Raw genomic sequence first — 11,231 nt, forward strand, 5'->3', positions numbered from 1 at the left:
GAAAATTATTGTTTTATTATTGTTATTATCACTGTCTTATTATTCTTCTGCCAGAAACTAAGGGACATAACCGCGCTAAAACCAAAACAGAAACACAAATTGAACCCCTACAATTCAAAGTAATGTTTTGTCTTTGTTTGCTGCTGCCTGCAGCGCGCTAGCTTCTTAGAAACAAAAGGAAACAAAAATTCTATTCTCTTTCTTCTAGCCTTCATTGATTTTCTTTTAGCTAACACAGCAAATGTGTCGTACTGAGATCCTGTGGCATTGATTTTTTCCATGAAACATCAACTTCTTGCCCATTCTTTTTTATCCCTTTTTTTTTTTAAAAATAATAATTCTACTTGTTTATTTGAAGCAGCTGCCTGCTGCTAGGCAGCTGCCTGCTGCTATGTAGCTAGCTAGGGTCACTCTCAAAGGACCAGGCGATTGATTAAATATAGAAACCAGTTGCATTAGCGGTGTGCTGTTGGGCCTGGGAAAGCTGGTGATTGTCACAGAAACCATTCATTTTTCTCCTCTTGGCATCTCTCTCTAGGCTATGCTGAGTATTGGGGGTTGTGGTGGTGGTGGTGGAGCCAAGGGTCTTATCACTTTCTGAGCTTGAAAATCGCCGGTCAAGTACATTGACTGGCGTGTCCGAGCTGGACACCGTTTCAAATCCTGACTCGTATCCATCCATCATTATGTCTTCTATGCAATTGTAGCACTCCAACATCTTTTCCTGCAACAATATTACCATTAAATATTCAACTTTTTTACTTTGAAGCACGATAAAGCTAATTAACCAAGTCAAGATAACATATTACATTACCTCTCGATCAGTCATAATAATAACATACTAAAAAATGTATGGGTTTTTATTGGTCTCTGATATGGGGAAAATACAAAGCTTTAGTCTTTAGAAGTCAAAAGACGCTAGCTTGCAGAATGTGAACCATTGTAACCATCATAACTAATAATAACTTGGGGAAAGGAACAGGAACAGAAACAGAAGGAGAATTAATAAAGATTTACCTTATTTACATATGAACAGTTGGAAATTGCCTTTCTAAAGCAAGAGAATTGCAAAGGAAATAGTTCAAGAGAGGCAGAGAGAAGAGCCGCTGCAGCGATAATTGATGGCTTGAACTCTAAAATCTCGATATCTGCGTAACGATATTATCAATGTAATAAAAGACTTAGAATTGAGATAGATATGGTGTAAACAAATCGTAGTTGCGAGTTTTTTCTGGGTATCGAAATATTACCACTTTGAGCTTTGAAAATGATTTCAATTGCCCGAGCTTTAAGAGCTTGTTTTAATGGAGGGTCTTTGAGCTTGAACAGAGGAATGAAAAAGGAGAGGAAAGAAAAGGGAGTAATTGAACGCATTCTCCATTTCAGAGCTCCCAAGATGAGATACTCCATTCGCTCTATAGTTTGTGTGTCAAATATTAGTCCTCCATCCCCCTGTACATAAAATTCTTCAGCAAAAGTATTCTATGGATTTTGTAGAATTACTATTAGCTAATGTATGAATAAAACATGAAACTTTACCTTAAAATCAGTGAGAGTGAACTCTATTTTCCTCATCTTTGCCGCCAGAGATATGCAAGAGATTGCAAGAAGCCTAAGCATCCAAGGCTTTTGTTGCTACATTATCAGGATTCAGTCAGATCTCAAAACAACCACCAATTAAGAAACATAACAAGAAAGATAATCAAGAGTCACCAGGACTTCTTACCGGCAATGCTTGGGTTGATAAAAAACGATCCATGTAATTGGAAGCAAGATATGATAATAACGGATCAAAGTCACAGGAAAACTGAAAACAGTAAACCAAAAAAAATAAAGAAATCAGAACTGAGCGACGAAAAGGAAATGCTTAGAAATTTACAGTTAAGTACCTGGAAGATATAAGAGATAGTGTGTTGCCTAACAGAGAAATCAGAAGAACTGCTCTTGAGAGACTTCAGATAGTCCTCTGAAGGCATGTGATCAGATTCAACGAGGAAGAGAGATGGTAAGGTTTCTGTATCATCATCAAGGACAAGGTCTTGGAAATTTGTAAAAGGGTATTCAAGATTGAACTCCATTGAGTGAGTGAGTAAAAGATCAGTTGATGAGTAGAAGAGCATACACATGCATTAGTTAAAAGTCAAATGAAGGAGTGAAAAAATTGGTTGCTAGTACTAGTAGTAGTAGACAGAGAGAGTGTTAAAGAGTAATGATATGATATCTTTATTAAAAGATGGTGTTGTGTGGTGTGGTGGAGACTTGAACTTCACTCCTTGGCAAATGAAGACAGCTAGCTGTGCGTTTCTTAATTCTTTCAGAAATGCTTTGCATTGACAAATGCTAAACTGCCTCTCTTTTTATTGGGAAGGAAAACATGGGAGCTGGGATCAGATAGAGCCACTTTTGCTGTGAGGTTCAAGCTTTGTCAGAAGTAGATTGGTTTGAAGAGCAACAAGAACACACTTTAGTTTTTAACTGTTAAGACTTTTTTAAGTCAAGCAAATAAGATTTTGCAACGTGTTACCTTGAGAATTTTAAGAATTTATGTGCCTGTTTCTTGATAGATTTTTATTATTTGTAACTGAATTAGAATAAGGCATGGTAATATAATAATAGCTAATAGTCATAAGGTTGTTCTGACATGGGTTTATCTTATTATTAACGTATTTCTGTGACACGTAGCCATCTTTTTTGCTAGTGCAGGTTGAAATAATCAAATAAATCTCTCTTTCGCGTGTTAAACATTTTTTAGGCGTTTGAATATTATAACTTAACCATTCTTTCTGTGAAATAAAGAGCGAATATTGAGATAATTAAGACGTCAGGGAGAAAGGGTAGGGAACATTTTACCCGTATAATTACTTAAATAAAATCTTAAGAAAATATATTACATGATGATATATTGTCTTTACAAGCACTTTATGACCCAACTGAAAATGCATCTATATGTAGAAATTAGCCATTTTTTCCAAGTCTTTAGACCATATCTACCCCACTATCCAATAATATCAATTTCACAATATTAGGGGAATGTGTGAACATTTAACTTTTGAGGAGAAGAAAAAAGATAATTATGAACTCTAGTTCAGTAATACGTGTTTTGAAATTATTAATGCAAAGATTTTCAAGCTTCCTTGTTCTGTATAATTTACAAATATTTACCCATATCCGAAATTTATCCTTATCCTAGAAGGAGAGAAAATTCTGTAACCAGATTGCATTTAATAAATATCCCAACCCTATTCAAATTTTGCCATCAATTGTACAAGTTTTTATTGCTTCAAGATATATGGAAATAAATGTGTAGAAAAAGTACAATAAAATTAGGACATCTTATGTTAAAAAAAAAAAAAAAAATTGACATATATGGGAATGAGATATAAACTCATCGAAAAAAAGAAAGAATCAAATCAAATTAATTAATTAAGAGATAACCAAGCTAGCACAATTAAGTCAAGAAGTAATTTTGTTGATTCAAATTAATTGAGTATGGTCACCCTCTTCACATCTCACAAAAATCAAATACAAAGAGACCAAGTGGGCCTCGGTTCTTAAACCATATAAACATTATTCGACAAATTCAAGGACAATGACAAGTTTGAATTGTAGCCTTCTTCACACCAAACCATGTAACTACTACAAGTGAAAGTCTTCAACACCCCACTCCCACTATGCATTTCTAAATCATCTTATACGCAAATCGCAATTAAAGCTTGCTGATATTACAATTCTGCATTAATTTTTTATGTGGTTGCAGGTTGACAGCTTGTGTTCATGTCCCTTGTATTCAATGAGAAAGACTGGCTAGCTCTCTCCTTACAAATGGAAGAGACTATTAATAAGACAAAACTTCTGCAGTTATAAGCATGTGAACTCTTCACTACATTAATTAGTTTGGCGTCATAACTCGTAGGATTAAAAACTAAGTATTTATAGGACCGCAATTCTTTAATATGTTTAATTATAATCGAAGTCAATGAAGAAATTGTAATCAATTGAACTTACCCAAGTTAACTGATCAAGTTGTAAAAGTTTAATATTATTTCAAATAATTCAAGACTTTTCCTCCAAAGTAGAGTCAATTTGTCGTTGATCCGCGACTTAATTTAAACTACTGATAGACTTGCAGGTAAACTAATATGTTATAGGATTAATATCAAACTTTGTGTTAATTTCTCAGGGTTAAGCTGTGTGTGGGCCTGACACAATTGCCATTGATGTAGCAGACTACCTAGTAGCAGCTATTAATTAAAGATTGGAATTAAGTGAGAACACTGTTTCTTCCAGCTGAGGGCAAAATTTTTCCCCAATTTCATGTTATCCTGATCATATAAGATATATACGGGACCAGTTTTGAACGGTTCACCCTAATTTTCCAAGGGATATCATTTACACTTTTATGGATATATTCCTGCAAATTTCAATGCCAATTTTATGAATGATCATATCATGGACATTCATCCTAAAATACAATGGGCAGGCAATTTAAAAGACTAATTGTGCTAATTAGTATGACAGATATATTGTACAACTTTCTATGTAGAAGCCTTATCTATCTGTTTTGTCCTTTAGTAACACCCCGAATTTCGATCACTTTCGCTCAACAGTTTGGATTAATCTGTGAAGGTAAAGCTGGTGGGAACACACAAGCATTTTCTCACTTTATAAACCAAACAATCTTATGTGTGGTCATTTTTAAGTGAATAATAAAAAAAAAGGGTCCCGACATAATTCTTCAATGCACCTACCTTTGAAATTATTCACCAATCAATTTAACAATTTGACCTGTGCCTTTTGTGCTTGAAACCCACAAGGAGCTTCTTACTTTTCCATCTTCTTTTATTAACAGAGCGTTATTAATTAGAGGAGATATCATTATTTTGCCGCATAAAATCCCTTTATGTTATTATTTGTGACATTATAATTTTGCCGACAAGAGCAACAACATCAACCTTGACATCATAATTTACATGATTAATAGCCGTAACATCTTCGGTGATTTGTCAGAAATCTATCATCGCCAATCACCGTATCTAAAATTATCAAATTTATCTTGCATATTTCTTTTCATTCATCAGAAATTTCTCAGAATGCAAAGAGAGAGGCATATAGCAATGCAAGGTTTGCGCATGCATGAAAATCATTAGTTAAATGGTTGTTCCATAGGATTCTACAAGTAAGTGAGTAAATTAAATTAGAGTGTGATTTCACTAATTGAATATAAGGAATTATAATATAGTTAAGAACTGAGTTGGGGAGACAAAAAGCTTAGTTATTGATATCACAAGAAGCTAAACAGCTTTAAGTTTCCATCATCTCGAAATGCCTTTGAAGAACGTTCCATTTTTTTCTTTTGGGGCTTTGCTTCAAGCTTGCTTCATTCCATCCTGTAGCTCTCTCTTCTTTATTCATTTATCTATGAATATATGTAATCAGTATATCATTTATATTTTACCTTATCACTTTTGTTGTTGGGTGTCTTCTTCTTTGACGATGATAATATAGATTCTCTCTCTTTCTACGCATTGGTGCAAGAGAAAGCCTAAAGAAACCAAAGATACCCACAACTACACCTCTCCTTTTACTTTTTTTTTTTTTTTTATCTCTATAATTATTTATATATACATTTGCATCTGGGATACTTTTGCAAAGAACGTGGACAATAGTAACATTAACATATAAGACTAACAGCCGCATGATGATATAAAATGTGGGGTACTGTAGTAATTTAAAATTAGGTGTGGTAAGACATATGTGAATTGAGAAGGTTGAATAAAGGGTGAAAACATAGTTGATAATTATGAATGATTTCCATTTCCATTTCCATTTCCATTTCCATTTCCATATAAATATAATCAATCCCATAGTGAATTAATATATAAAGGAAAAGGGGAGAGATTGGGGATGGGATGATGAGCACGCTTGGAATGATAAAATAGAGAGACAAAGGGGGAGAGAAATGCAGGTGATATGATGAGTGGATATTTCACGCCATAACACCCATGCAGATAACACCATCATTATATATCATAGAATGTAGACAAACCCAGTGGGCCTTTTCCTTTCTCTTTCTCCACTTTGGACAAAATCCCAAAACCTACATCATTATTATTATTTCTCACTACCCATTATTCCCACACCTATAAAGATCTTAAAATCAAATTAGATATCTTACAATGGCCCAGATTCTAGTTTTTCTTAGCAGTCAAGCAGCTAGCCCAATATAAAGTATAGACAGTTTGACCCATGGGCTCTACTCTACAAAGCTTGTTATTGAATGTGTTAACTATACTCACTTTCTCATTTCTCACCTTTACTCTCTGACATGCGTATAAAAAATATAGCATCAACTTACAATTTTTTTTTTAATATTGTTAGAGTCAATTTCTTTCACAAAAAGTGCTATTTTCATTCCCTCATTCTATTATTGACAAATTTATAAAATACAAACGAAAATTATGACTCCATTTGGTTTACTATTATGATACTTTTCATAATAGTATTTTAGAAAAAGTAAAGCTAAGTTGAATTGAATTATTTTTACAAGAAAGGTAATTGTTAATGTTTTGAGTTGGATAAAGTAAAATTGAATGTTGAGAATACTGAAACAAATGCATTTTTGAGTTTTTAGGATAGGATGGTGGAAAAACAGTGAAATAAATGCAGCAAATATTATTAACTTAACAACTTGTTTATTTTATGCATGTCAAAGGGTGATTAATAAAGAAAAAGGGGGTAGGACCAATATTACAATTATAAATTCTGTAAACAAGACAATGTACTACATAATGATCAAATAGCGAAAAAATTAAATCAATAATATAAAAAGGAAATCCCACGTCAATTTGTATACCAAAACTAATAAGTGTAGTGTATTTTTTTTTTTTTAAAAAAATAAAAAAAAATGGTGTGCAGTAGCTTTCTTTAACTTATACCATAGCATATGAAATATCATCTTGAAAAAACAACGTTGTTTTCGTTCTCCATTAGACCCCGGGCCTCTTAGAATCCCGTCTCTCGATTTTCACTATGGCCAGTCATTCAACATCTACGAGGCCTTTTTTCAAAAGGCTGAATCGGCAGTAAGGCCCAAAATTGGGGATGAGCAACTAGTGTAGGAGAGATAAAAAGCATCATCTCTAAATATGTGGCATCATATTGCTGCCTTATCCACTTTAACTGTTATTGTGGTCGTCGTTACTTCCGATCTCCATAATATCAACTCAATTACAAAAACCAAGATACTGCTCAGTCTCTTCTACACCATTACTCCAATCTCAACTATGGCTTCCTCCACTCTTTCTCCTGCAACTCCTTCTCAGGTATTCTTAAATATAAAAAAAAAAAGGAAGAAAAAACTAATTCTTTTGAATTATAAATAAACAATGTGCATGTCATTATGAAATCTCACTTTGCTAAGTTTCTCTATATAGCTATGCTCAAGCAAGAGTGGTATGTTTTCTCCATCAAGAGCTCTTCTTGGGAAGCCAACCAGGACCCATATGATTACAAAGGACAGAGGAATCAAAATCAAGTGCCAGGCTACTAGTATTCCGGCTGATAGAGTGCCAGATATGAGCAAGAGGCAGCTTATGAATTTGCTTCTGGTGGGTGCCCTTTCACTTCCCACTGGATTTATGCTGGTTCCTTATGCCACCTTCTTTGCCCCACCTGGGTGAGTAAAACGTTTTTTTTGTCATGTTTTCTATATTACTCAGTATGCATCATACAGATTTTTGGTTATTTGCTGAAATGATTATTGTTTTAAGTTACATCATAGAATTAACCAAATAAGAAGCAGCTTCATACTGTTCAGACTTCACAGATATTTAGTAAAATACTTTCTGCTTACTTCTATTCAAATTTTAATTATGCAAGTGTAACTCAACCATAAGTATGAATATGATGTTTTTCACCAGGATTTTTTATGAACATGGAAAAAAGGAAGCCTTTCTCGTTGACCTACACTACAACTAAATTTAATCAAGAATTGTTGTTCTGAAATAAGACAGCTATGATTGCGTGGAAATTTATCGTTTCTTGGTTAAACGGATTCGTTGTTCCATAAATGCGAAGAAAATCTGTGGTAGTTCTGCCTATTTTGTAATTTTATTAACTTTTGTCGGTATGATGACAGATTAGGAGGTGCCGGTGGCGGTACCACTGCCAAAGATGCCATAGGCAATGATGTCATTGCTTCTGAATGGCTTGAGAACCATGGCCCTGGTGACCGAACCCTTACACAAGGATTGAAGGTACAAAGGCTTTCTTTGTCGTTTCCCCTCAATAATTCTCCATGTATTTGCGGCAAAACATAGATTGTGAAATTTTGCTCTATAATGTTTTTATAAGGATAATCTGATGAGCTATCTAGACACCAATTTAAGGCTTTTTTTGTTGTTGTTGTTTTAACCATCAAAACCACTAATAATTTGCAATTTGAAAATTATTCCTTTTTCTTTGCATGCACGTATAAAATAAATAACCTTTACCTTGATCATTCAGTGAACCCCGTCTCTTCTTGTAAAAATGAAAAATAATAAACGGTAATGTTTGGGAATTTCTATATGTTGTCCTGGAGTGTTCAATCGTAAAGCTTGATTTCCCTGGTTTGAAACTTGTCCTGTTGTACCAGTCATTTCCATCTATATAGTTTTAGATTTGTCTCCAATGGCGAGGAGCGCCCTGGGTGAGTATGAATGGGAGGAAAGAGAGGAAATTGAACGAGCATATACTTGTAACTTGATGTTGTATTATAGGGAGATGGTGAAGCTATGAGTACTTTGAAATCTGATTGAAATTTATTGTGTACTTCAGGGAGATCCAACTTACCTTGTTGTGGAGAAAGACAGAACACTTGCATCATATGGAATAAATGCAGTGTGCACTCACCTTGGGTGTGTCGTGCCATGGAATCAAGCTGAGAACAAGTTTATCTGTCCTTGCCATGGCTCTCAGTACAATGACCAAGGAAGAGTTGTGAGAGGACCTGCTCCATTGGTAAGCAAATCATATCTATGCTCCTTATGCTCATTTTCATGGATCTCAGTACAACTTTTCTTTAATCATTTTCTGTTTCATAATTGATTATAACAAACTTAAATTCTACTTTTTGCCACAGTCCTTGGCATTGGCTCATGCCAATGTGGATGTGGCAGATGGCAAGGTAGTGTTTGTTCCATGGACTGAGACAGATTTCAGAACTGGTGAAGCACCATGGTGGGCATAAACTTCTTCCAGAGCTTTTCATTCCATCTAGTGGATCAATTTGTTTCGCAACATGGCATAAACATCCTGTAATCATAGAGTTGTGTTTTTCTGAAATGGAGCTTATAAACATATACTACAAGGTACCTGATTGTAATCATATTCATGCCACTTGTAATCTTGGTAATATTAACAATTTCTATTATCCATTCTTTGTATCCTATTAAGTAGCCCGTTGAGTGCTTATTTGTTTATTTTCTTGTCAAATTCTTCATACCAAAAATTTCTTTATCCAAATTAATTATAACATATGTGAATAATTAATATTTATCAATATAGATCTCAAAGTCAATTTAAAAGAAGATTATACATGAATATGTCATGTTAGGCTTTCATCCAGAAATTGGGTGTACTGTAGTACAGCTCAACCCCAAAGGATTGGTCCGACGGTTTAGGAGGTTTGTTTCCTTCCTTAAATTTTTGAGTTCAAACCTTAGGGCTACCTATCACAATAATATTGTAACTTACTTAATCATTTGGGTTTGTAGGGTGTTCAATAGACCCCCAAGATAAGTTGGGGTATGCATAAACTGGTATGAACACTCCGATTAATATATATATATATACACACCAGAGGGAACACAGGATCGTTGCACACAAAGAGGGGATATGTAGAGATTAAATAAACTTAAAATTTAAATAAACATTAACTTAAATAATCTTACAACTTAATAAGACAACGGCGGCAGAGCCGCACTGATATCATATTAAGAAGTGAGATTAATTCTTAACCAGGTAACAGCGGCAGTGCTGCACTGGAACCAAATTAGGTGATGAACAAAAATTTAAAGAAACAAAGAACACAAATAAAAACTTAAATAAACATTAAAACCAAACATGATGAATGATGAAAAGATTAATTAAAAAACTTGAAAGATTAAAAGAGAATAATTAAAGAACTTGAAAGATTAAACATTGAATGATTATTGAAAGATTAAAGGAAATTGAACTTACAATAAAAGCTTTCTTTTTGGAGAGCTTTGAGAGGTTTACATCAAAAGAAAGTGAAAGAGAAAGTTTTAGAATTGGTTTTGTAAAGCTTGGTTCACATTGCACGAGTCCTCTCAATTTATAGAAATTTTATCTCACTATAGCATCACATGAATACTATTAAGTGAATATTTTAATTTTTTTTTTTAAAGAGCATTAAATGTCTCTTTTTGCAAGGAATCTTTGAATCTTTAATATTACGCCAGATATTCTCTAAATTTGATGTCGGTTCTTTGGCCAGTCTTCTTTTTTAGAGAAGCGGTTATTTCAAACTGTTTGGAATAACTTAGATGATTCCATAACAGTCATCTTCATTGCTCTGGGTGAGATTGACTAAGGCACTAGAGCTTCGGTAAGATTCTTCTCCATCTTCTTCTTCTGCTTCTTCTTCTTCATCTTGGAGTTGTGAAAGAATAGTCTTGAGGTGGTCTTTAAGTTCTTGTTTTGTCTTGGCTCCTGCCAAGGATATTGTTGCCACAGTCTTTTTCTGTAAAAAATTGGCAATTTCAGGGGTAATTGCCTGAGTTTGATGAGGTGAACTTGAGAGACAAAGTTGAATTTTTTCTTCGGACACGTGGGATGCATCAAATTTATCCCACCACTTGACTTTAAATTTCCGGATCAAATTAGGGAGATTGCTAATATTTTGGACAATTTCATATTCCCATTGTAAAATCCACAAGAGGTGGAACTTTGCTGAGAAATGAAGTTATTGATGGAAGTTTGAATCTGCTTCAGAAACTTTGAACTTGAGATTGAACTCATTGAATCCTTCATGGACAGTTGGGGGTAGGATTTCGGGAATTAATCCAAAATGATCCCATCATTGGGAAATTTGAATAAAGTGTTCCTTTTGAAGTAAATCATCTAGGAGTGCTTGTGATGACTATTTTGGAGAAAGAGTGATATGTTCCAGGCCCTTTGGCAGTCCCAGTAATTATATCCAGGTGAATCAAATTTTTGGGAAATTTTTT

General features: G+C 34.2%; 2 protein-coding genes across 2 annotated transcripts; one reads left to right on the plus strand and one right to left on the minus strand.

Annotated features, from left to right (window-relative positions):
- LOC116141729 (putative cyclin-D6-1) lies at window positions 1–2,511 on the minus strand. Its single transcript, XM_031427214.1, has 6 exons — window positions 1,890–2,511; window positions 1,727–1,807; window positions 1,540–1,635; window positions 1,251–1,452; window positions 1,018–1,148; window positions 1–724 (listed from the first exon to the last, which is right to left on the minus strand). Exons 1-6 carry the CDS (start codon window positions 2,124–2,126, stop codon window positions 434–436), a joined length of 1,038 nt encoding a protein of 345 aa, XP_031283074.1. The 5' UTR covers window positions 2,127–2,511; the 3' UTR covers window positions 1–433.
- Window positions 2,512–7,160: 4,649 nt separating this feature from the next.
- On the plus strand, window positions 7,161–9,325 carry LOC116141722 (cytochrome b6-f complex iron-sulfur subunit, chloroplastic-like). Its single transcript, XM_031427205.1, has 5 exons — window positions 7,161–7,322; window positions 7,434–7,675; window positions 8,138–8,255; window positions 8,818–9,000; window positions 9,122–9,325. The coding sequence occupies exons 1-5, from the start codon at window positions 7,284–7,286 to the stop codon at window positions 9,227–9,229; spliced, it is 690 nt and encodes a 229-aa protein (XP_031283065.1). The 5' UTR covers window positions 7,161–7,283; the 3' UTR covers window positions 9,230–9,325.
- The last annotated feature ends 1,906 nt before the right edge of the window (window positions 9,326–11,231 follow it).

This window comes from Pistacia vera, unplaced genomic scaffold (genome assembly GCF_008641045.1).
Source record: "Pistacia vera cultivar Batoury unplaced genomic scaffold, PisVer_v2 Contig40, whole genome shotgun sequence".
NCBI lineage: Eukaryota > Viridiplantae > Streptophyta > Magnoliopsida > Sapindales > Anacardiaceae > Pistacia > Pistacia vera.

What these genes read in the sequence shown, in the direction of transcription:
- LOC116141729 (XM_031427214.1), bottom strand. Translation starts at nt 2,126, where the DNA reads ATGTGTATGCTCTTCTACTCATCAACTGATCTTTTACTCACTCACTCA. An exon ending in CTATCTCTTATATCTTCCAG is followed by an intron (nt 1,808 to 1,889) that starts GTACTTAACTGT and finishes TACTGTTTTCAG; the next exon opens with TTTTCCTGTGACTTTGATCC. An exon ending in TCACTCTCACTGATTTTAAG is followed by an intron (nt 1,453 to 1,539) that starts GTAAAGTTTCAT and finishes TTTTATGTACAG; the next exon opens with GGGGATGGAGGACTAATATT.
- LOC116141722 (XM_031427205.1), top strand. Translation starts at nt 7,284, where the DNA reads ATGGCTTCCTCCACTCTTTCTCCTGCAACTCCTTCTCAG. An exon ending in CCCTTACACAAGGATTGAAG is followed by an intron (nt 8,256 to 8,817) that starts GTACAAAGGCTT and finishes TGTGTACTTCAG; the next exon opens with GGAGATCCAACTTACCTTGT. An exon ending in TGAGAGGACCTGCTCCATTG is followed by an intron (nt 9,001 to 9,121) that starts GTAAGCAAATCA and finishes TTTTTGCCACAG; the next exon opens with TCCTTGGCATTGGCTCATGC.